The sequence below is a fragment of the Odontesthes bonariensis genome, chromosome 5 (genome assembly GCF_027942865.1).
Source record: "Odontesthes bonariensis isolate fOdoBon6 chromosome 5, fOdoBon6.hap1, whole genome shotgun sequence".
NCBI classification, from domain to species: Eukaryota; Metazoa; Chordata; class Actinopteri; order Atheriniformes; family Atherinopsidae; genus Odontesthes; species Odontesthes bonariensis.
The window spans coordinates 27,553,319-27,578,352 of record NC_134510.1 but is presented as its reverse complement, the minus strand read 5'-3'; the positions used below and the strand labels follow the sequence as shown (position 1 = coordinate 27,578,352).

The following is a 25,034-nucleotide window of genomic DNA, read 5'->3' as shown; positions in this document are numbered from 1 at the left end:
AGTAATTTTGAATTCTACACGTTTTTTGTGATTTTTTTTTTACTTTTCTTTTTGTTTCTCAAAGGGGTACCTGAGACATTTGAACTATCCCCAATTGACAGCCCAGTCACTGTTGGTATGTAAAATTAATTCCATTGATTGCAATTCAATTAATGTGGTTTGTCATTAGTGGTCATTTAGTATTTTATATCCCAATGACTTTACTTTGACTTAATTTCTAAGTACATTTTGATATAAATTTTGTTGTAGCTTCTCCTGTTGGAAATTTGCCCACAACTTCACATCCAATCGTCATCGTAAGACGTCACAAAAGACCATGTAACTGCAAAGGTGAAAACTGCATTATGGAGGACTTAAACTAAAAATGTGCATCTGTCGAGGATCTTGTCAAAGTGCATCACAAAAACCCATTCGGCTCTTCTCTCTTTGTGTTTTTGGGCCATCCAGGATTAGGAGGAGAGACGGTGAAAACACGTTGCCTCTGTCAGCAGTCCACCACACGCAATCAGCGTAAATGTGAGTTGCACTCAGTTAAAAAATAAAAATAATAAATTTGTTGTTCAAAAGTCTTTGTTTGAGATTTTCAAAAGTTTTAATTCACATTTCTTTTGTGTGTTTTCTTTTTTCTCATCCTCTCATTAAATCTGTCTGGAAATATGCAACCACAAGGGAAAAAATTCTGTCAGCTGCACAAATATAAGAATCTGAAGAGGTGCAAGTTGACTACCGTGAAACCACCCTCTGTTCCCAGTGTCCCCATATGAGCAACAAAAGGAGTCCATCCTTATACACTGCATTCTTCTACGTATATGCTTTTAATATTTCTGTAATGATCACTCTTTCCCTCTATACAAGTCGTGTATATTAAGCTGACTGGAACTGTCTGGATTGGCCACAAAAGTCCACAAAATCAATTATTGTGTTTTTTTTAATTGATTAGCAAGTAATTACAGTTAATAAATGTGCGGTAAAATACATACATGTACTCATCATTTTGCTCAAAGTGAATAAATGCAATTTATATCAAATTAGTGTTGAAGTATTTGAGAGGAATAATCTCGATTTTCATCACAAAACAGTACAAGTGTAGTTACACAATTTGGCTGAATTTTCATAGCCAGTGACAACAGTTATTACAATACTACCACAATTAATATGATCTGCTAGTATGCTATTGATTATGACATTCAACTTAAGAAATCACAACATGTTACCGTTTATATGACTTATATGGACTATATGGCATGTCTACAATTTTCCAGCCATATAAATGCTGTAGAAGACTGTAGGGGGCGCAAGAGACCTTACAGGTTGACCGGACTCCATGGTGCGTAGGACTCAGTGGAATAACGCATGGGCAGAAAAAGCAAACAGACCCATCATCATCAGACCTCCCTGGGTGGGGAGGTGGATGGTTGAAGCATGAGCTGGAGGAAATAACGAGAACGAAAGATAAATGTCTGAATGGAGAAGAAATGATAACATTTACGAGATTTTGCAATTGTGCAGCACCCACTCTAATACTGTTAAACATAATAAACAACAACAAAGTAATGGCGATGGATGTGAGATGGATGCAATCATTTGCGTTTTTCAGTCATTTAACATTATAAAGAGGGATTTTGACATTACATAAGTAAACTCATGGCTCTTATTGATCCAAATTAAGGTTGTAAGCTTTTCTGAAAAAAGACATTATGGAGATACAGCAGTGAAAACATCAAAACTAAAACTCACTCACCGGCGATAGTTACAGCTTTATGTTGGTACATTGTGATATTCGTCACAGGGTTTATCGCCTGACACGTGTAGTTCCCAATATACTTTTGTATGGCAACAAACGTGACATCGGGTCCATCCGTCAGAATCATGAACTGATTGTTTAAGAACCAGTGAAATTGACATTCTGGTCGAGAATCAGCAGAGCATTTCAGGGACATAGAAGTGCCTTCCTTTCCAAACTCAGGACCAGAGATAGTCACACTCAGAGGACCATCTGCACAGAGACAGAAAGACTCAGAATTAAAGTCAGCAAAATGATCTATAACATGTTTCTTCAGTGTCAAATCCCCTGATTGATAACTCTCAATTCACATCATTTTTCATTTGTTCAAACAAACAATGAGTAAATCTGCCGAATGTAAGATGTTGTTCCAGAGGTTTTAGCTAATGTGTAAGTGATTTTCATCATGAAGCTTGTAATAGTTGTGGAGAAGATAATTGACTGATCCAACACATCAATGATAACATTTTCAAATAACAGTTTTCTAAGAGCTAATTTAAACACAAATGTTTTCTTCAGCACTCACAGTTTACTTGGAGCATGTACTTGGGACTATGATGTTGAGTAACCTCATTGACAGCAACACACTTATATGTCCCATCGTGGTCTCTTGTCACTGGAGTGAAGTGTAGCATGTTCTCGTCAGTGTCGTACGACATGTATCGGTCCATGGTGCTCATGTTGAGGTACATGTTGTCCTTCATCCAGTAGGTCATGTTGTAAGGCCCAACAACGTGACACGTGAGAGTGAAGTTTTTCTGGTTTATTGGGGTTGTTTCGTTGTGGACTATCACTGACTCTATTGCCTCTGTGTACACATGACACAGTGAATGTAGAAGGTGAGACATTTTGGTTGCACTTTATTAAAACTATTTACACATTTAGAGCATCGTATAACACTATTAGATCTATGATATAGGTCCATAACATATATTAACAATGTCTAATCTAATTCTTGCCTTAGATGAGTCATCATACCTATGACTCTGAGTGTTATGGAGTTTGTGCTGTTCCTTCCTGTCACATGATTGTGGGCCATACAGGTGTATTCTCCACTCATGTTTAAAGACAAATGGTCGATTGTAAACACAGAGGTATTTGCTGTCATGGTTTCATGGTTAAACCACCAAGTGTAATGACTAGGCGGCTCTGACACGGCAGAGCACATAAAGTCAGCATGACTTCCGGTTTCAGCCAAAGTTGGTCCATCAACAATGGGTTTGTCCGGTCCAACTGCAAAGGAGAAAGTACACTCTGATACCAACGACTTTACAACAGAATTCATTTAATCTTACTTTCTTCAATATTTATTGATATTTTCCATTTAAATAATGTAGGATGATGCATTGTAGCAAAAACAAATGAACTAGTTGGAAGTAGGAATCTTAGTGATGGTATACTTACAGTTAACAAGTAGCATGTAAGGAGCACTGGTCATGTTTCCGAAAGCATTCATACCCATGCATCTGTAGTATCCAGTATCAGAAAGCTGCACTGACATGAACATGAGTGTCTTTTTATCCTTATAGAAACCAGTTGTGTTGTCTACATGCAGAGACTCATTGTTCTTCATCCAGTAAATGTGATCAGCATCTCCAGTCACATTGCACATTAAAGCATATGAGGAGTTTTCCACGGCAGGTTTCATCTCCGCTTGTACTCGAACATTTTCTATCGGATCTGGAAACAACACAAAAGCCACAGCACTTAGTTCTCTTCTCAGCCACTTTTTTATCTTTGTAAGTAACATTTTCTTTTACATATCTATAAAAGATATGTATCCAAGTCTCACCGACAACTGTAATCATTATATGGGCAGTGCTGTTTTTGTTGGTGATGTTGTTGAAAGCCATGCAGGTGTACTTCCAGCTCAGGCCTTTGGTAAGAGCAGGTGTGACATATTTAGACATAGTGGAGACGTCACGGCCATCAAAGGACCACACGTAGCTGCTCTCTGGGGTAGATGCTGCATTGCAGCTGAGAGTCACATTGTCTCCTCTCTTCACCACATTTGGTCCTGTGATAGTTGGAATGTCTGGTCCATCTGAGCACACAGATATGTTCAGTCATTTATGGTTAACTATCATGTTTCAATAACCATTAATAATATGCAGTCTCTTAACTTGAAGGAACAGTGTGTAAGATTTAGAGATATTTAGCTGTGAAGTTGTATGTTAAAACTAGTTGGATACCTCTAATCTTATCCTTCCTTTCTGAGCTTGTAGGAGAAACTATGGTCGCTGTTAAGAATGCAAAAGGCCCTTTTTCCAGAGCCTGTGTTTCATGTGTCTGCTTTGAATTACAGTAGAAATTTGGCAGAAGCCTCCAGTGACTTGCTAGCTATTGTTACTTTTTTAGGGATTCTACAACATACATCTTTAAATTAAAAAGTAAAGAAAAATATTAAAGTTGCTGCACAAACTTAATTCATCATGACTTTTCTGAAAGTGAGTTTAGCTCTTTGTTGATTAAGAAAACTCACAATAAATAAGAAAAAAGTGAGTACATTTTGTGTTTTTTATCAGTTGAACTTGTTTCATCCTGCCACAGAAAAAAAACAGTTCAAACAACATTACCAAAAGTCTTTTTTTCTTGACATTTATGTCTATGATGAGCGTGTGTTAACATGTGAGTGGATCAACATATAGCTTGTTCTTGTTACATTATTTTCCCATTATTGTACTCTAATAAAAACATAATAGAAACATTGCAAGATAGAAAATATCAACTATAAATGTGTCCCTTCATACATAAGCATAAAGTCTTTAAATATCATACTCACAGTTGACAATGAGCATGTAGGGAGCACTGGTCATGTTTCCAAAAGCATTCTTAGCCATGCATCTGTAGTATCCAGTATCAGAACGCTGCACTGACATGAACACAAGTTTCATATTCTGGAAAATAATTGTCTCATTGTCATGCAGAGACTCATTGTTCTTCATCCAGTAAATGTGATCAGCATCTCCAGTCACATTGCACATTAAAGCATATGAGGAGTTTTCCACGGCAGGTTTCATCTCTGCTTGTACTCGAACATTTTCTATCGGATCTGGAAACAACACAAAAGCCACAGCACTTAGTTTTCACTCTAAGCCACTTTTTATCTTTGTAAGTAACATTTTCTTTTACAGAAACATAAAAGGTATGTATCCAAGTCTCACCGACAACTGTAATCATTATGTGGGCGGTGCTCTGTTTGTTGGTGATGTTGTTGAAAGCCTCGCAGGTGTACTTCCCGCTCAGGTCTTTGGTAAGAGCAGGTGTGACATATTTAGACATAGTGGAGACGTCACGGCCATCAAAGGACCACACGTAGCTGCTCTCTGGGGTAGATGCTGCATTGCAGCTGAGAGTCACATTGTCTCCTCTCTTTACCACATTTGGTCCTGTGATAGTTGGAATGTCTGGTCCATCTGAGCACACAGGTATGAACTTAAATCACTGATTATAATTTTTCAATAACTACACAAGTTAATATTTTGTTACATAGTGTGAAAGTCATCAGTTATTGCCCACAAAAAATCCTTTAAATATCATACTCACAGTTGACCACGAGATTGTAAGGAGCACTGGTCATGTTTCCAAAAGCATTCTTAGCCATGCATCTGTAGTGTCCAGTATCAGAACGCTGCACTGAAATGAGCAAGAGTTTCATATTCCGGAAAATAATTGTCTCATCTTCTTGCAGAGACTCATTGTTCTTCGTCCAGTAAATGTGATCAGCATCTCCAGTCACATTGCACGTTAAAGTATACGAGGAGCTTTCCATGACAGTTTTCATCTCGGCTTGTACTCGAACATTTTCTATCGGATCTGGAAACAACACAAAAGCCACAGCACTTAGTTCTCTTCTCAGCAACTTGGTGTCTTTGTAAGTAACATTTTCTTTTACAGAAACAAAAAAAGATATGTATCCAAGTCTCACCGACAACTGTAATCATTATATGGGCAGTGCTGTTTTTGTTGGTGATGTTGTTGAAAGCCATGCAGGTGTACTTCCAGCTCAGGCCTTTGGTAAGAGCAGGTGTGACATATTTAGACATAGTGGAGACTTTACCGCCATCGAAGTACCACACGTAGCTGCTCTCTGGGGTAGATGCTGCATTGCAGCTGAGAGTCACACTGTCTCCACTCTTCACCACATTTGGTCCTGTGATAGTTGGCGTCTCTGGTCCATCTGAATACATTAATCATTTTTTATATTACTTTCAATGACAACAGCATCACATAGGTTTCCAGACAACAGACAGTTACTTCTTTCGTTTGGGAATGGTGATGAAAAAATATCATGTTCTTACAGTTAACTTGGACTTCAAAGGGGCTGCTGGTCATGTTGCTCACAGAATTAAAAGCCCTGCACGAATAGCGTCCACCATCAGAATGTTGAACTGGATTAAGAGTCAATGTCTTGTTAATGCCAAAGTCCACTCTATTGTCAGCGGAAATTTGCTGGTCATTCCTCCACCACTGAATGCTGTCCACACGTCCAGTCACTTCACATTTCAGAGTGAAGGATTCATGAAGTATTGCCGGGCCACTGGTACGACTTATTACAACAGCTGTCACAGGAGCTGTAAAAGAACAAATAAACTTGTGGTTTAAATTCACACATGTATACGGGTTGAATGATTACAGCACATGTTGCTTTAAAGATTTAATGGAATAACTCAACATATCCAGTTAAATGCTTCTTGCCTTTGTGCCCGCATTGACCAATATTTATGTCCTTTAAACATGACGCTATGGCACAGCTGACTCAGTCAGCTTTGCATAAAGAAAGGCAGTTCAGTCATTTTATTGTCCCTGATGGGAAACCTAGTTTGCAGACAGGTCCAAACATTATGTAGCTCCTCAAATTTCACCTACCAACAACCACAAACTACTACTATTGCTTGTCAAGTGTTAAAAGTGCTTCTGCCTGAAAATATCATTGTGACCATATTTTTGATTCACTGACCAAAATCTTTGCAAGAAAGTTAATGAGCTCATTCACCAGTTGTTTGAAAATAATCTAAACTCGGGCTGATAGATAGAAAAAAAAAATACCAAAGAAAAATAGAAAGCCTTACCTGTGACCTGGATCATTGTACTTTTACTGCTGAACCTGAATGTGACATTGTTGTGAAATACACATTTATAATGTCCTGTATCTCCCTCTAAAACATTCTTCAGTTGTAGGTTTGGTCCATAAGGGTCCAGGTATGTGTCATTAAACATCCACTGGACCGTCGCTGGAGGGCTGGACTGGGTTGCACATGAGAGTGTGATATTAGATCCTGATTTGTATACCTCCTTTGCAGGCATGACCATCATAGTTGTGTTACTTGGGCCATCTGATGACACAACAATAGGGGAATTGTTTTGAGGATTAATTTTTGTTGCTTTAATACAGATGCCTATATGTACATCCATTTTGAATAAAACTTACAGTTGATGTTCAAATGTACAACGCCGCTAAATTCCTGCCCAAATCCATTAGACACTTTGCACTTGTATTGTCCCTGATAATAGTGAGTCACATTAACTATACTGAGAGTAGCTTCTTTATTGCTGAGCTGTACATCTCCGTTTGTGATTGTAGAGTTGTCCATCCACCATTCATAAGACAAAGACGTGCCACTGGACACAGAGCACACAAGGACTGCTGTGTCATTGAATTCCACCAGATTGGTAGATTTGGCCCGCAAAGTCACATTTGAAATAGGCTCTGTAGAGAGGGAAAACAAAAGCAAGGCATTTGTCAGGTTTGATGGATTGAAAATTCCAGCAAATTTGCAATTTGTTCTGCTGAAAATTCACAGACAAAATGAATGCTGCTCATGAATGATCTTATATTAATGACTTGGATTATTCAAAAGGGTAATGCAAGTTTTAAGAAAGGTTTTCATTCCTGCTACTTTGCCCTCATGCTGCAATTGTCAGTGCAATTATGAGTCTGTAAAGACAACACATGTCTTTGCGCATTTGTTTTCTGTATCTTATTTTTCTGCTGTTTTTCATTTCCCTTTTTTCCAAATGCAGCAAATATTCGTTTCTTCATCTTGAATAAACTCAAGCTTGATGTTTTTGGTTTCAGTTTTCACAGCTTTACGAGAAAAATGTAATTGTAAAATTTGAATGCATTGACTAAGCTTCGGGCTGCAGAGTGCTGTGGCCACCGCCACAGTAAGAGGGTCCCCTGTTTGAATCCCGACTAGAGCCTTTCTATGTGGGGTTTGCATGTTCTCCCCGAGCATTTTCAAATTCAAAGTCTGATTTTGATGCTGTAAAAATTCAATATTAGAAATTCGTATTCAAATTCTGATGGCACAGAAAAACTTCCATAAAAATAGATTTATTCATAGTCAAAGTGAAAACTTAGAGCTAAGTCCCAGCAGAGCCTCGATTAAATCACGCTGAGTTCGGCTGCTAGGTGTAAAAGAAAAAGCAGCCCTACAGTATTGTGCAAAAATTTTGCTACCAATGAGCCAAACTTTCTTGTCATCTTTTAAAAGGGTCTTGAGCAATAATGCCAAACAGAAAATAGGAAGCAACAGGTCTTACGGACTGATGAATCCTCCCCAGAGCCCAGATCTCAACATTACTGAAGCAGTGTGGGATCATCTTGACAGAGAACAGAACAAAAGGCAGCCAACATCCAAAGAAGAACTTTGAAATGTCCTTTAAGTAGCCTGGGGAACTATTCCTGAGGACTGCTTTTACCAGAAACGACCAGAAAGCTTGTCTAAGAGGGTTCAGGTTGTGTTGAAGAATAAAGGTCCACATAACAAATACTGACTTTCAAGCTCATTCAATTTGTACAATCTCAGTTTTTGTCTTTATATTCTGTATTTCCATTTAGGTTTGCATATTTTGAGAAATTGCTGACACGAGCTGGCACAAGATCAAGTCGCTCAAGAGTTCACATGCATGGATGTGTGTAACCTTTTGAATATTTCAATGTGCTTGGGATAAGATATAAGTGAATAAACAGAAAATGTAAGAAAGTCCTTACCTTGGACCGACAGTTTTAACACCTCTGTGAAAGTATCGCCGGACAGTTTTTCAAATGTGTACTCTCCAGAGTCTTCCACTGTTAGTGACCTTATAGTCAGGGATGACGTTGTTAAATTCAAAGTTGTCCTGTTCTCCCAAGATTTTCCTATATAAAAACTTCCTTGGAGTACAATCACAATTGTAACATCATTGAACCTCCATGACCAGCGTTCGACAGTGACGTTGCTGGAAAGTGTCACATTGCTGCCAACAAGTAAGACGTTTTCAGAGGCGCTTATGTGCAGGCTGTGCACAAGACCTAAAAACAGACAGAAAGGAAATAGAATGAAAATACTCCTCATCCATCCAAACATTGCTAAGATATTGGTGAAGAGCTCATATAAAAACACTGCAATGTTCAACAATAGCACATTTTAAGACATTCATATTTAATTTTAAGATGTGTATTTAAGATTTTTATCATCAAAATCATTAAACTGTAAAACTCATTAAACTCATTGCCTGAGCAGAGAAATTCTATGAATAAAAAGTAAGATGTAAAAGTTAAAAATAATTTAAATGTACCTGCAAAGGTTATTGTGGTCAGGGTTAGGACAAACACCACTGTAGACTTCATTTTGCTCTTCACTTTCTCTTCAGTTGAAAACCTCTTTGTAAATTAAATGGACTGGTCTCTTGCTTTGATAAATTCAAATCTGGCGTCTGGTTGTTTTCGCACAGGACTTCAATCAGCAAGTAGTTGAACAAAAATCACACCAGATCTTTTGATGCAAATGCTTTCCCCCAGTCATGGCCACACCTTGTTTTGCCCTCGTATACTGATGGTATACTGGTGCTCACCTTGGTGTCTTCATTTACTGTAAACTTTAATCGGTCTTTTGGCAACGTTAACCTACCAGAAAATTGCATGAAATTGCATTGTATTTTGTGAGGTCACTGTGTTATCAGTTTGTACCCAAACAAAGAAACTGATGACACATTCATGCTTAAATCTAATTTCTTTGCTTTTTCTATCGAAGGATTAAGTAAAGGTGGAATAAATTTGTGAATACTAGGTCAAATAAAGTAAACCAAGCTCGTTATGATAAATACCCTCCCACTGGACAGTTAAGTCATCTAGTGAATTGAGGAAATAACCAAGACTGACAGGATGTAATATGGGGCAGTAGACTCTCCCATTGTCGTACTGGATGTGCTCTTTCTCCTGGAGTGTTGACTGTAAAGTTATACTCAACATAAACTCATCCAGTATTTCCTGTTTGTCTATTTACAAAAGAGATGATACTCTTCAATGATAGCGGTATCTTTCAAAAAGAGAACAAGCGATTAACAGCTGAATAATGGTTTAACATTATGGAGCCACAACAACATCGCAGGCCATTAACCTCCACTGTATGAGATCATATTAAAGGTCACATAAAAGGGGATTTTCCTCAGCTTTGTATTGAATATATTACTTTATTATGATGGTAACCAAACACTAAATCGTGAGTGGCAGCATTAGAATGTTGCCAACAAAGACCTATTGATACAACACTGAGAGACAGCGCAGACATGGGACTGTCAGATTTGATTTAGGGATAACATTCATTTGTTGTTGATCTACCTGCACCTGGTTTCGTATTTGGTGTAAGTGACGCTGCACTTTTGGCTGGTTGTTCCCTCTTTCCTCTCCTCTCACCCATCTGTTCGAGACAGATGGGCGCCCATCTTCAGTCTGGTTCTGCTGGAGGTTTCATCCTGTTAAAGGGGATTTTCTTTGTTTCCACCGTCATTTCGTGCATGCTCAATATGGGGATTGATCAAAGACAACTTTTGATGCAATCTATCAGTTTCCTTAGCCTGGCAACATTTCTGGAATTGACATTGTATGAAATTTGGATTTTAATCAAATTGATTGGATTGGGTTATGATTGTACTGCAATTAATTGATTTATGATTGTCTTGACTTGGGCTGTATCTCTGAGTTGCCTTGTGATGACATTACACTATATAAATAAGATTGAACTGAATTTAATTTAAAAGTATTTTCTTCAGGTAGAATTCAGTAAAATGAGTGAACGCAGTGACTATGGAAACGGTCAAAAGCATTCATATTTTAATTATCGAATCAAAACATACAAAGTGTAATTTACTACAGATAACATAGCAAATGATTTTGCACAAATAGCCATCAACACACACATACATACATGCCACAAAATCCTTATTTTTCTATATTTGTGGTATCGCTAATGGCTCAGAAACAAAATTTTGCAACCGTCTAAACACTTTAAACAAAAAGCAGATTATGACAAATTTAGCAAGAAGGAGAAGAGAATTATGTGTAGGAATGATTCTGTGTCCTGGAGCAGACAGCTGTGCATGTGTTTGTTACACGTAAAATCCCAAATTAATTGTTTTAAACAACTTTTCGATTGTACTGTATTGACTCTTACTGTTTCAGTCATTATGACATACACATTCAACTGCAACAAAAACAGAGAAATGAGTAAATGAGAGCAGCTTTATTGGGAATTGTGACTTCTTAACAAACCTTTTTCTACAATTTTTGCTTATGTAAAAGTAAAGGAAAGGAAAAATGGTTGGAAAAATAGTGCTTACTTTCCATCTATTTTTCCGATTAAATTAGCAATGATTTGTGGGAACCCACCACTGACTTATTGCTCTATGACCTAACCTACTACCCAAAACCAGAGCCTCAAACAGCCCTTTAAACCTACCACAAAGACCTACCATGTGATTACTGACATGTAGTCTTTCTGAAAAGTTAAAAATATTTTAGCATTTGCTCTGTTTCCCTCACCTTTGAATCACATACAATTGGACAGTTAACAAGACTGACGTAAGACTTTCTTCATCGCATCGAAGTCATTCAGGGTCTTAATGAGTCACAGACATCTGTGAAAGAGAGGCAGGTTTTTATTTCTCATGTTAATGAACTCTGTGGGTATGCAAACTGTACCAATTTTGTCTCTATTTTCTGAATACTACCAAGTCTATTCTTAAATTAACTAGAAATTCATGGTGTGTACTCCCTCACTCTGAAGACAAAAGCAAGTGAGGCAGCATTGACTAAACCCTAACTACCAATCAAATAGATGTTGAAAAGGTTTTACAGAATATATCTAAATGTCTTTATTATGATTTAGACCAGAAATTTTGATTTGGTTTTGATTTATGTAGAATTTCAGGGGATGACATTCTTTTTAGCTTATCTGCTAAAAAAAAATAAAAATAAAACAAAAGTCTTTGTTTATCTAAAAAAAGGATATGAAAGTATCAAGTTTCTCCATAACTTGCCTTCCAGTGTGTGAGTGAATCCAGCCAGTATCAGCAGAGTAACAAGCAACACATTCAGCGCCTGGTGGTCCAATCCAGAATCTACAGAGACAAAAACATAAAGATGAGGACTAAAAAAACAATAAGAGTTGTTAAAAAAGTTGTGAAAAAACAAACTTACTTGATATCACGATGTGTGTGGTTATATAGTTGTGCGCTTTAGTCTGGTTGTTAAAAGCCAGGCAGGAATATGGACCACTTTGGTTCTCCCCGACATGGCACAGTTCCAACAATGTGTCTGTCCTGTTCACGAGTTTTCCTCTGAAAGCCCACTGAAGCTGAGCGGGGGGATTGGACTCTGCAGAGCAGAGCATGGTCAGATTGGATCCACTTTGAAAGGAAGTGATGTTCAGTCCATTCACAGTGAGAGCCATATTGTCTGGGCCATCTGAGAAAGAGACAGAGAGAGGAGCGGGTACAAAAAAAAGGTATACTTTAAAACTTAGTGGAATTCAACCATTGTTTCTGGGGTATTATAGCAAATATTGGTTGGATTAAAATAGTTTGTCTTACAGCTGATGATGAAATGTACTGGATCACTGGTTCCATTGCTGAGAGGATTAAGCACATAACACCTGAATGGTCCAGAGTCGTAGCGGGTCACATTAACTATAGTGAGTGTGAAGTTTCCATCAGTGAGCTGAACTCTGTCGTTGGCTGTAACCTCAGAGCTGTGGTTCATCCAAATGATTGAGAGGGAGGATCCAGAGGAGACGGAGCACTTAATGTCCGCTGAACTCTGGAACTCAGTCAGGTCAGTTTGATTCACACTGACCGTAACATTTGAAACAGGTTCTGTGGAAGATCAATGAATTAATCAATATGTTCATTAACTCACTGGTGACCATAAGGGCTCATCATATTTTATCTTTACTCGCAAAAGTGAAAATGTGCAACGTCAATACTGATTTTAGGGATGTTAAAAAGACATTTTCATCAACATTTATAATTTATCTTACCAAGAAGAAAAGATAATATTTTGACATAATAAGAATAGACTTTACGCCACAATATTTGTGTTGGACTCAAATACAGAAAATGCTGATTGTATGCATTTATAATAATCCTGATTCTGTATTTTTCAGTAATGCTTATTACAATTACTTTTTACGACAGCAGATCAAATGTGTTATTGAAAACTAACGATCCCTTTTCAGTGACTCACAACACTTTTAACATATCTCATCAAAAGAGTCTTTAAGATGTTTGTCATAATTGATTTTGGTGCTGGTTGGTTTGATCTTCCCATAGAATACAAATTAAAATAATATATAGAAATCTAAAAGCACAAATCTGCGACGGTGTTTTTATTTTTAACAACTTGGCAACTCAATCTGTTCCCATTCAGGTCATCTCACAGATGCTTATGAAAGAAAATAATCGTTAATGTAGACATTACTTACACCTTAGAACATTTTTATACTAAGTAGAATTTATTTTAAAAGTTAATGTAATATTCAGGTAGTAGTTGGTTGTTTCAGATTTTATGGCATCCAAACTTATTTAAACAAAATCTAAACACTGTGTGGTCAAAAACAGCTCTTATACAGCAGGTGCGCACTTTACATTTTACACAGCAGACATTTATTACACGTGCACATTTTTTCCATATACGAAAGAGGAAAGTTCAGATAGTCTCTCCTTACTGAAAACGAGACTCCGTTGAACTAAAGGATCAAGTACACTGTACCACAAAAGGATAAATACAGGTGTGTGTTGACTGAAACACCCTGAGGACACAGTCATGTGGCCGAAAGGGCAGCAAAACCAAAACACAAGCTGTCTATTAGGCATGCTTTTTCATAGTTTCATAGTTATCAGTCCAAATATCACGAGGCAAGAACGTGAATTCCTTAAACTCCCCACCTGTGACCTTTTTGTAAAAACCCTTTTTTCATTACAACAGGAACCTGTTCCGATAAAAAGGCAGAGTAAATACATCATTAGCACATTTTTCACTTCCTCTTACCATCAGTTACACAACACTAGTCCTTGTCCCTTCACCTTGTTTGACTCCTGATATTGTAAATATATTGTATATTAATATGTGTTGTAAATATTGTAATATTGTAATATTGTAAATAAATATGTGTAAATATACACATATGTTCTTGTTTTGTATTCTATTTCTTTGGAGATGCTGCAGCGATTGAACTGTAATGAATGAACCTTAATGAGCTATAAACATATATCATCATCTGATTTTTCTCACCCACAACGGTGACGGAAGTGTTGACCGTCAGCTGGGGGTCACTGCTCTGCACCCTGTAGACTCCTGAGTCTGCCACAGTGAGAGAGCTTAGAGTGAGCGCCCCGGTGGTGATGTTAACAAACGCCCTGCCACTGTAACCGGAGAAAACCGCCTGCTGGTCCCCCAGCCAGGTTAGGATAAGGGACTCTCCCACTGCCCAGCTTCCGCCTTTTAACGTCACCGAGGGAGACAGCGACAGAATCACCGTGCCCCCGACTACAGCAGGGTTGATGGAAGGCTTGACCTCAACAGCATCCGAGGCTAGAAAACCTGATAGAGAGAAGATATAATGTAATATACAATGCACAAAACCCACATATGAGTTTACAGTTTTAACCACTTAGGTTTAATCAGAAAATCTTAAATCTATCAGGGCCTACTGTGCATTAAAGCCAGGAAAACAATCGCTGAGGTTCCATCAAACTTCTTCTCCATTTTGTTCAAGTGGTCTGACAATCTTCTTACGTTTTTCCCCTCTGTTATAGTGGTCCACTGTGTGTTCAGCCCCATATCTATTCAGCAGCAACCTCACTTCTTATCTGCAGGTGTTTCTGGATGTTTGGTGTCCAGTCTTGACAAACTTACACAAGGTGATAACATTTTGTTTGCCTTTCAGGGTGAAGTTTTGTTAAATGACAAATTAGGACAGAAAGTATGTGGGGCATGATGGTGAGTGGGGGTTGTGTTGTTTGTTAGTTAAACCTTTTTTTTTTGTATGGCTAGATGATTCAAAGATGATATTATTGATATCATCGATAATCTAATTATTGATTAGTGATATTATCACATATTTTTGCACATCAGTATCCTGTCTATCCTATCTTCCCAAACCAACTTCTATGGATTAGATTTTGTAATGTTTCTTCTCTTTCCACCAGTAAATTTTAACATACATGCCTGACATATGACACTTTCATTGCTCTGTATTTGTGTGATGGTCAACATGTTCTCAGCTGGTTTACGTTCAGAATTAAATCAACTGCATGAGCTTTTGTATTGTACCTTGGGATGTGGTCTGTTCTGTGTACTCAGTCTTCTGAATCTTGCAGATAGCAACAAAGAAATGGATTACAGACATTTATTTTCTTAAGAGACAAACTGCTACGCATTTTCACAATTCTGAATCTCACAGTTCAAACAAGCAGTTTCTTATCAGTTTCTGACATTCAGGAATGCTGCCTTTTCTAACTTTACATGTTAAGTAGGCAAACAATAGACCTCAGAAACTCCTGTGGCATCATTTCAACTGTGGTGATGCAAATTCCAGTTTCGGAGTGCACCTGTGTAATGCACAACGCATAGAAGAAGTGATTGCTGTTGAGTTTATTTGTACAGCACAAAGGTCAGTATGAGCAGCAGAATTAAAGGCCAGATAATCTAGTTTTGAATCTTCATACATTCATTAGCCACACCTATTTTCATCATATACAGGATCACAGGAAGCTGCATGTTTCTTTAACTATGTACACCCTTGACAGCTTGTCAGTCCATTACAGGACACAGAAAGACAGACAATCAAACTGTTCATGCTTGTGGTGAACTTAGAATTATTAATTAAATCAATCGTCTTATGTTTGACCTGTAATAGGAAGCACACCTGCAGAAAAACCAAGGAGAGAACACTGGGAGAACATGCAAACTACGCAGGAATATGTGGTGACATTGCTATCCACGGCTTGACAGCCTTATATTTATTCAAATTTCTAGTACACACACACACACACACACACACACACACACACACACACACACACAAATAAATGATTAGCACTGTTGCCTCACAGTAAAAGGGATCCTTATTCCTGGTGCTGGTTAGCTCAACTGGTTGAGCGGGCGTCCCATTTACAGAGGCTGAAGTACCTCATTGCAGCTGCCCTCAGTTTGAGACCCGGCTCAGGGCCCTTTGCTGCATGTCCTTACCTTCTCTCTCTGCTCTCGTTTCCTGTTAAGCAACTTTCCAATAAGGGCCACTAGTGCCAATAAAATCCTTAAAAATAATATTAAAGTTTGCATGTTCTCCCCATGTGGGTTCTCTCCGGGTACTCTGGCTTCCTCTCACCCCCCAAAAGCATGCATGTTAGGTTAATAGGTGATTCTAAATTGACTCTAGGAGTGAGTGTGCATGGTTATTCGTCTTGGCAAAAACAAATGGTATCTGCGATTGTCCAAATTTTGTTTGTAACATTGGTATCTGTACACAATTTCACATTCAACCTTACATTTAACACAAGACAACAAACTTCTTGGAGACTTCAGCTACACTGCAATAAAGAAAGGCACGGCAGGTCATCCCTACCCACAGCTACTGCCCTATTATCAAGTGCTGTGGTTTCTTGGCTATGTTATGAATGAGTGATGCATTTAATAAATTGAATGAAATGCAGCTTCAACATTTTTCCATTCAGCTGAATTTTCAAGAATAACCCAAACTCCCTGAGTATATCTCATCTTCATTTGCATGACGTATATAAGCTGATAGAAACAGTCTTGCTATCATCCCATTTGTGCTCTATTTAAAATCTGAGAGTACTAATGCAAATCCTGCTTTTATTTGTTTGTTTTATGTGACATGCAAATGTTTGCACTTGAGTGCACGTACAATAAAACTGACATAACAAAATTAACCAAGTGCACAGCAGACCTTCCTCAAAGAATGAAAACAATAGCTATTATTAGGAAGTAGAAGAAGAGGGTGGCTGCCACTTGATTCTCAGATGCCCATATGTCATTGTTGTATTATACAATACCCAGATAGGAGAAACCAGAGTTCCAGAGAACAGCAGAGACATCCTCCTTTGCTTGGCAGAGAGCCTGAAGTGAATGGTATACACATCTGTGAAAACTGTTTGAGTCTGTCCCAACAATGTCATTATTAAGTGCTAGTTAGGGTTAATCATAAACTAACCAAACTAAGCTCAACCAAACTGAACTAAACTGCAGTTCACGTGAAGGTGTAGTGGGTGTCTCGGACATGCAGACCCATGAGCTCATTCTCATAACTTTCTGAGTAACTGCCAAAACTGCTGAGTAACACCTAACTTATGATCAATTTATGACACACAAAAGTGTGTCCATTGCCTCATCATTATGGATTAATGTTCTGATTTCTCTGTCAATCCTAACTTTCTCACACTTAGTTCATATCTGACGTTCATGAGTGCACAGCGCCTCCTTCTGGCAAACCGACAGAACTCCACCATATAAACTAAAGGTGCGACAAATATAATACAGAAGAATGGAAATAAGAAAAGAATCAGAAATGCATTCACTTAAAAAAATTATATAAACTTGAATTCCTGTATCAATATTTTTATAGCTATGAGCATTTTGAAAATTCTTGAATTCTATCATACAGTTTGGTCATTAAAAGCATCATAACATTTTCATGTGAGAAATGCTAAATTAGCTGTAATTTCATTCGCTGTATTTGTGCCGCACTTCACATGAAGCTCCAAAACACTAACAGTGTATTGACTGTACTGTTTTCTGGTGCGTGTTTTTGTGTTAATTAATGTATGCATGTTACATACGTTCATATGTTATCATATAAAACATCATCTCAGATAACAGTTATCTGTCAACAGTTAATATTAACTTATAATTAGCAACAGTAGAAAACCATGTCCAGACATTTATTTTATTTTATTTATAGTATTTTTGTCTGTAAAGTTTTTTTTTAGAGATGCTGCTGTTAATGTTTGTAGCACTGCTTTACAGATCAACAAAAGCAACATCTCATATCGCAGAAATATAGTTTGAGGTTGTGGTTATAGAAGTGTTTCAACAAAAACTTGAATGCACAGATGGTCAACTACAAAAAAGTTGAAAATCACTCTCTAGTTTTGATTCCCAATCTAAAGAAAAGGGGTTCAACTAAATGTGAGAGATACGATAAAGTCCACAAAGGATTTAAACAGTTGTTTTTCTGCAAGTCAACTGAAAAGCTTAACATGAAAAAAAGCCTCAAAGTCCTTTAATTTAGTGTAATTCCTGTGATTTCATGGGTTCTATTCAGCATGAGTGAATCAGTTAGTGAGTCATGTTTACAGCATCTAATGATGCTGACTTGTGGAGGGTGGGGAGGAAAACAAGCTGATGTCATTATGGAGAAACACCTCTGACAAAACTTTTAACCTTGAAAGAAAATGATTAAACTGAATTTCAGGAAACATTTGATGGATGTGAAGAAAGCTGATCACTGAGTCAGTGCAGTTTTACTGACTGTCAGTGAAGCTCAGAGAATGACCACATGCAGGTGTGTCACAGTGTTTTTCTTACAAAGAAATGTTGTTGTTGTGTGTTGAGGTTTGAAAGTATTGAATAGTGAATAAACCAAAGAGCAACCAGGCTTTATTGTTAAGTCCCTTGTGGAACAAACAATCTATTTTCACATGTTTGCAAGGTTTCGGTAATAAAAATGGACAAAAAACTTTAAATAAAGGCCCCAAAAGTTTTTGTTACCTGACTGTTCCTTCTTTTGTTTAGCAGGTAGTGGCGATTCATGATTAAACAGACGAGTCAATACATTTGGGAACAGGGAACAGGGAAAACAAACCAGTTAATACTTTATGGGTAAAGAATGTACAATCCAAAGTCCAACAGCAAGGCCCAATGGAAAAAGTCTACTGAGCTGCACTGCATCTGATCCGGAAGCCAGAAGTCCTATTTAGGTAAAGATGACAAACAGGGAAAAAGTCACTAAATTGAATTCAACATTTTGCTGAAAATGAACAAACGACAGCAAAAAAAGAAGCAAATACTGAAGAGTTATCATTACCTTTAACCTCTACCTTTATGGTGGCTTCAGCTGAGCGTCCAGCAGCTTTATTTTCTGCAATGCAAGTGAAGTTTTGGAAAGTCCCAGGAATCGAAGGAGTCCACCTGAGCTTATTTGCATTTACTGAAAAGAACGTTCCGATGGGAAAACCTCCTCTGAACTCCCACCTGACAGTACATTCAACATTTAGGGTGCAGCTGGTCAGGCAGGTGAATTGACTCAAATTGCCGGGAAATACGGCGTCTGGTCCACTGATGCTCACGTTCCAAGGAACAACTACAAAGATTAGAGAGTTTATAACAATTACTAACAAAAAAAAGAATCCTTGTTGCTTAATCTACTCGTCCATCTTTATACTTACAGCTGAGTAAATAGCCCAAGCTGAAAACGCTGGTATCCAGTGTGGGTACATCAGTGTTACAGTGGTAGAAAGCAGCATCAGAGGGCAACAGTGAGTCAAAGTGAAGCGTGAGGTTGTTTCGCAGGAGCTGCATGTTTTCACGTAAAGTCACTCTCTGTCCATCTTTGTACCAGACGACTTCTGGTGGTCCTCGAGGGTCACCATTTGCAGCATTATGGCAGACGAGATTCAGTGACTGGTTGAGCGATGGAACAGTGTTTGGTGGACTGATTTGTACAGACAGTGGATCTGTAAGAGAGGAAACCCAAAAGAGAAGATTTTTAATTGATTAAGAAAGAAGAATCACTCCAACTCATCTCATGAATGAACATCTTCTAAAACTGGTTCAATACATTTCTCACGCATCACTTCAGAGAGAGAGAACATTTGTTTTGTTTTGGGCCTTATTTAAGTAAAAGAACAGAGTATTATCTGCAAAATGTCACAAAACACAGGACTAAAAGTATAATTTATTGTTTTTCCTGAATACTGATTGGTGTTAAAGCAGTTTAATAAGGCGGCTTTTTTGTAGTTTTGATAGTGGCTCTTCAAACTATGAAACAGACCCCTCAAAAGGGTCTTAAGATACACCTGAGGGATTGTGAAATATAGAAACATTATAAAACAATCGCTGATGTGAAAAAGTGAACAGTTTTATCTTTTCAGGCCTGAAATATCAAACTTATAGACCCTCTTCAAAGTTTAGAACAGGAGTCGCTGCTAAAACCTCAGAAACATTACAAGGATCTTTAACTAAATTCATATTGTGTTACATTATCACATATTCATGTTTTTTTTTTATGTCGAATCCAATCTGAAAAGTAATAAGTCATAAGAGCTGTCAAAACAAGTGATGGACAAGAAGTACAGAGCTGCATGAAAAAGTTGTGAAGTGTAATATTTAAGCAATAGTATTTAGTTTCTGTCCACTACTACACACTGTTAATTTTGACGATGGTAGTAGTCCTGGTGTAGAGTCCTGTTCGTGGATTGAAGACGATACACTGCAGCTCCTCTGTATCATCCAGTCCATCCGGTGTCCAGGCTAATGTACTCCCATTGTACGTCCTGCCCCTAAAGTTCCAGGTGTAGACGCAGTTGGGAAAACAAGAAGAAGAGCAGGTGAACGTAGTTCGGGAGCCAGCTGTCACCCCGCCAGTCCAGGAGATCTGCAGAGTTGTACCCAAAGCTGGCGAACCTGAGTGAGAGGAACATTCATCACAGCTATTAAAGTGTGAGGTATTAAGTGGAGATGCAGTATTCTTACTCTGCTTGGGTTAACAATGCCTGTGTTAGCACATACAAATAGGAGGTTTTTGACTCTACAAGTCTCATTTTGTGGTTATCACTAATTTATAACTAATTTCTGAGTGATAGCTGAGAAAGTATGCATCATTGTATCCTCACACCCTCTCTCTTTCTCTTTGTTGTACCGTAGCCTTATATTTCCAGCTTATTGATTGTCAGTAGCTAGTATTAATTTTCTAATTAAGTGAAGTTAGTTACTGAACTTTATATCTCTTACACTCATTGACCGTCATATCATCAGTGCTCTTACTATCACACTGAACAAGCTGCTCATTTATGAGGTTTTTAAATCATAGTAAAAGTCAGTAAATTAATGGTTCTCACCTATAAGCGCCACCAGCAGAGCACAATAAAGACTCTTCCCGTTGGGTGTCATTGGAGTGCTCTTCATCTCCGTCTCTACTGTGTGCTACAGGTAGTCAGTAGTCATTTTTATAAAACAGCTGCACCCATATTTCAAAGCACCAGAATTTCCTTGATGATGAAATCCAAAGAAGTGGAAATTTACCAACTATAGCGAGGAATTTTATCATCGTAGTGCAACTGTTGAGTCTTAATGAGATTTGAAATGTCTTGTGTGTTGTGTTTTTATTGGCATAATTATTTCCACAAATGTTTAGATAAGTCTACATTAATAATAAGACAAGTAGAAACAGCTGTGTTGAACCTGCACATGCATTTTTCACCACTAGATGCCACTTTCTCACTGGAGTCTGTCATTACTTGCCGTCCCTTTTACCAAATAAAGCCTCTATAAAAGTTGGGTTTGCAGGAAATGATCTCAGTCATTTGCACAATACAGCATAACAGCTGTCAGACTTTTATTGATATAATGACATAGTACATGACACCCTTTTCCTCCTTTCATCTTAACATGTATAATCTTTTTGCATTCTTTGCTCATTATAGTCATGCTTAAGTTTATTCACTGTTTAAATCCAAGAGCAAGACTATTTGGTCCTTGTACTCTGAAGACAGAGTGTGACCTAGAGAGTATCCCAAGTAAAATCACATATGTCATAATGTGGGATTTTATCTTTATTACAGCAACGGTAAGATTCTTTATTACATTAAAAGTTCAAATTAGATATTGTCTTTTACTTTTACTCAGCCTTTACTCTGTCTGTTATGAAACTTCTTATAAGTTCGAGTAAAAGCACAACAGAGGAAGTTTGCTGTCGATAACTGACATTGTTCAGTTATCAACGCAACACTTTTATAGCACTGGTATGACTAAATTGTCCTGTTGGGATGCCATTGTGCAGTCACAGCCAGAATTTTATTCCCAGTGAACTTTGACTTTATTGCCACAATTTAAATGCAGTATCATTCTTGGAAATGGTTAAAAAAAAATCCAACTATTCTACCTTCCTCCTTCATTTAGTCTTTTGTTTTTTCTCATCACGTTTTATTTCAGGTCAGCCATCACAAAGGATGGACTAATACAGATGTAAAAATTTACAATGGGGAAAATATACATTTCCCTAACTCTGTTAGGAGGCGTTATTTTGCATACAGCATGATGATTAAAACTGCCAAACACACAATATATTTGCATTGCTGAGCTGAACCCTTCCTCTTAAACCTTCGCTGAATTTATACTGTGCCTTTTACTTCATTTTCCACATCCTGTAAATGAACAACCTACTGTGCCATCTGATTCTTTGACAGTGAAGAGACTGACAAGACATTGCGGAATAAGAAACACAGAAAAAACATAATGCTGGTGTGTGTGGTTGTGCACATGTAACATGTGCCCAAAGGCAACAACGGTGAAAAAAATTCTTTAAACTTCAAAAATTTAAAAAGTGGTTTATTCATCAAAAAAAAAAGCTGCCACATTATTACAAATATAACATCTGCATCCTGAGAATCACATTCAAAGCATCCTTGAAAAACAAAGCAGGTTAAAAACTGGTCATTTTATAGAGTAAGAATAAGAATAAGGCATGACAGACTTTACTGGTGAACAGGAAATAGTTCAACAAGTTTCACTGCATTAAAAATCAATAGAGGAACTCATGAAAAGGGTGACTGATCTTAAAGCAAAAGACATGTTTTCTCACCGTCTAATTTGGTCTGAATTAAACTTTTTGTTTCATACAGCGTACCAGCGATGATCAAAATACAACCTAAGCTCACAGACAGATCAATTATGCTGCTATGTTGAACCAGGATTCTTGCAGAAATCATTTACTAACAATAAATTATAGCGTTGCTGGGCAACAGGATAACACACGGACGTGCTGTGGTTAATGTGACTTCAACTTTTAACTAAGCGCCTCCTCTTAATGTTTCAACATGTTGCCTAACATTAAGTGAACAACAACAATGGCAGTTGTGTCACACCTTAATCATTCATTAGAGTAAAATCCAGCACAATTTTATAATCCACCTTTACTCCTCTACCTCAGTGTGTCCTCCTGGACTTCAGTCTCATGCCTGCTGGTATCTGACTCTAAACAAGGAAACAATAGCACAAACATTGCATTCAACATACAACTTCCTGTTGTATGTTCCTGTTCCCTCTTAAAACTTCACAACATCACATTTCAGTCAAGATTACAAAATAAATTTCATCACTTGAGTAAAAAGTTCTGGGTTGTTGGTTGTGAACCTTTTTGCAGTTTGTCTGCTACATTCAGGGAAAGGTGAAAAGTCACACTTTTAAATTAGATTGTTCTGAAAAACTGCACATTTGTTTTGTTTTTTGGACAAGAGGAACCCTTGTGTGAAAAATGTGACTGCAGACCTGTTTGAAACGTGACACGGGACATGGTGGCGTGTACACGTTGTTGCAAAAGTTAATGAGTTACAAAGGGTGTCTGTACTAGTTCACAGCCCTGTGTGAATGATATAAATTAGGTTTGTGTGGAAACTTTTGAGTGTAATTCATGATATGGGTCGATACATACATGTCCATGTCTGTATGTATTACGATGACAAAGCTCATTTTGAATAAATAAAAATTAAATGTACAAGTATGTTAGCCTGGATGACGCGTCCACAATCTCGATGAGATGGTGGTCTGGGAACTAGGTGTGCATTTTCTCGTATTTGAGGCGTGGTTTACGAATGCCTAGAGCCGTTTATTGGGCGCTACGAATGTCTATCAAATGGCGTCTGGTTCTTCCCATGCTGCTTTGCCCACGATTCATAGCCAATTGTATCACTTATACCAGATGACAACAGAAATTTGACTAGGAAGAAGAAGAAAAAAAAGTAAAATAAAAGTAAACACTTTCTAAGGCTGCATCGAACGGTAACGTTGTGTCCGCTGCCATGTTGGATTAACACTCTACAAGCTTCGGTGTAGCGCATAGACGTCGTCATCGTCTTACTGCCCCCCCCCGTTCTGTGATTGGTTGGCAAAAATACGGGCGGTGGTTTCCAGGCTGACTTTGCAGTGAGAATGAAATTGCGTGCAAAGCAGCATGGGAATTCCCAGGCTACAAGTATGTGGCAATATAATCCAACATCCCTTTTTTATTATTTAAATTTAATTCACATATACATTGTATATACATTTTATATACCGTACATTGTGTTACTCTGTATCACCCGGTAATAACTCATTTAAGACACTTGTTTTTCTCTTTTCTCCCTCTTTCAATGAGGGTTTTGTGCTCTTATGATTTAACAACTTTAAGGAGTTTGACAGGGAAGATGGCACGATACCGAGGTGCCTTCGCTGAAGAAAGGGAGGAAAGATAGATAACAAATGCTTGAACATATCAAAGGAGCGATTACGTAATAACCTGTATATTAACTGACTTGTTTTCGCCTAAGAGGCTCAGAGCAACTCTGTATTCTGATCTGTGTTGTTCTCTCTTGCAAGATATTATTAAAAGCATCTTATCTCCTCAGAAAATAACTGACTCTGTGCCTTACTAAAATTTCCACAACAGAGTCCAGCGCAGCCAGCAGTCAACAGTAAACATGGCGGCCAAGCGGTACAAACGCTCGAAAGTTTGGTTCCACATCCCTAAAAAAGACGACAACAGGGCAACTTGCAAAGGGAATATTTCATCAAAGGGAGGAAATACTACCAACATGCAATAACTATGAATGAATGTCGTGTTTTCGATCTGCTCCAGACTAACGTTGGTGAATCTGAACCCAGCAGCAGCAACGTTAGCAACGTTAGCATGTCCTCGGCTAACACTGCAGGTAA

At 37.9% G+C, this 25,034-nt stretch overlaps 3 protein-coding genes across 4 annotated transcripts; all 3 read right to left on the bottom strand.

Annotated features, from left to right (window-relative positions):
* Nucleotides 1-910: 910 nt before the first annotated feature.
* ceacam1 (CEA cell adhesion molecule 1) lies at nucleotides 911-9,573 on the bottom strand. Of its 2 annotated transcripts, XM_075465919.1 has the most exons (15): nucleotides 9,347-9,573; nucleotides 8,781-9,080; nucleotides 7,215-7,493; nucleotides 6,856-7,119; nucleotides 6,085-6,357; nucleotides 5,712-5,963; nucleotides 5,330-5,599; nucleotides 4,948-5,199; nucleotides 4,566-4,835; nucleotides 3,576-3,827; nucleotides 3,188-3,463; nucleotides 2,762-3,016; nucleotides 2,310-2,591; nucleotides 1,742-1,996; nucleotides 911-1,427 (listed from the first exon to the last, which is right to left on the bottom strand). In XM_075465919.1, exons 1-15 carry the CDS (start codon nucleotides 9,396-9,398, stop codon nucleotides 1,339-1,341), a joined length of 3,621 nt encoding a protein of 1,206 aa, XP_075322034.1. In that variant the 5' UTR covers nucleotides 9,399-9,573; the 3' UTR covers nucleotides 911-1,338. The 2 variants fall into 2 exon arrangements, with proteins under 2 accessions (XP_075322034.1, XP_075322035.1); XM_075465920.1 differs by lacking the exons at nucleotides 5,330-5,599; nucleotides 5,712-5,963.
* A 1,295-nt stretch (nucleotides 9,574-10,868) lies between these two features.
* LOC142380599 (cell adhesion molecule CEACAM6-like) lies at nucleotides 10,869-14,810 on the bottom strand. Its single transcript, XM_075466511.1, has 6 exons — nucleotides 14,756-14,810; nucleotides 14,337-14,645; nucleotides 12,638-12,919; nucleotides 12,246-12,512; nucleotides 12,086-12,166; nucleotides 10,869-11,683 (listed from the first exon to the last, which is right to left on the bottom strand). Exons 1-6 carry the CDS (start codon nucleotides 14,808-14,810, stop codon nucleotides 11,658-11,660), a joined length of 1,020 nt encoding a protein of 339 aa, XP_075322626.1. The 3' UTR covers nucleotides 10,869-11,657.
* Nucleotides 14,811-18,350: 3,540 nt separating this feature from the next.
* On the bottom strand, nucleotides 18,351-21,251 carry LOC142380232 (uncharacterized). Its single transcript, XM_075465921.1, has 5 exons — nucleotides 21,185-21,251; nucleotides 20,493-20,750; nucleotides 19,514-19,801; nucleotides 19,153-19,428; nucleotides 18,351-19,037 (listed from the first exon to the last, which is right to left on the bottom strand). The coding sequence occupies exons 1-5, from the start codon at nucleotides 21,249-21,251 to the stop codon at nucleotides 18,934-18,936; spliced, it is 993 nt and encodes a 330-aa protein (XP_075322036.1). The 3' UTR covers nucleotides 18,351-18,933.
* Nucleotides 21,252-25,034: the final 3,783 nt, after the last annotated feature.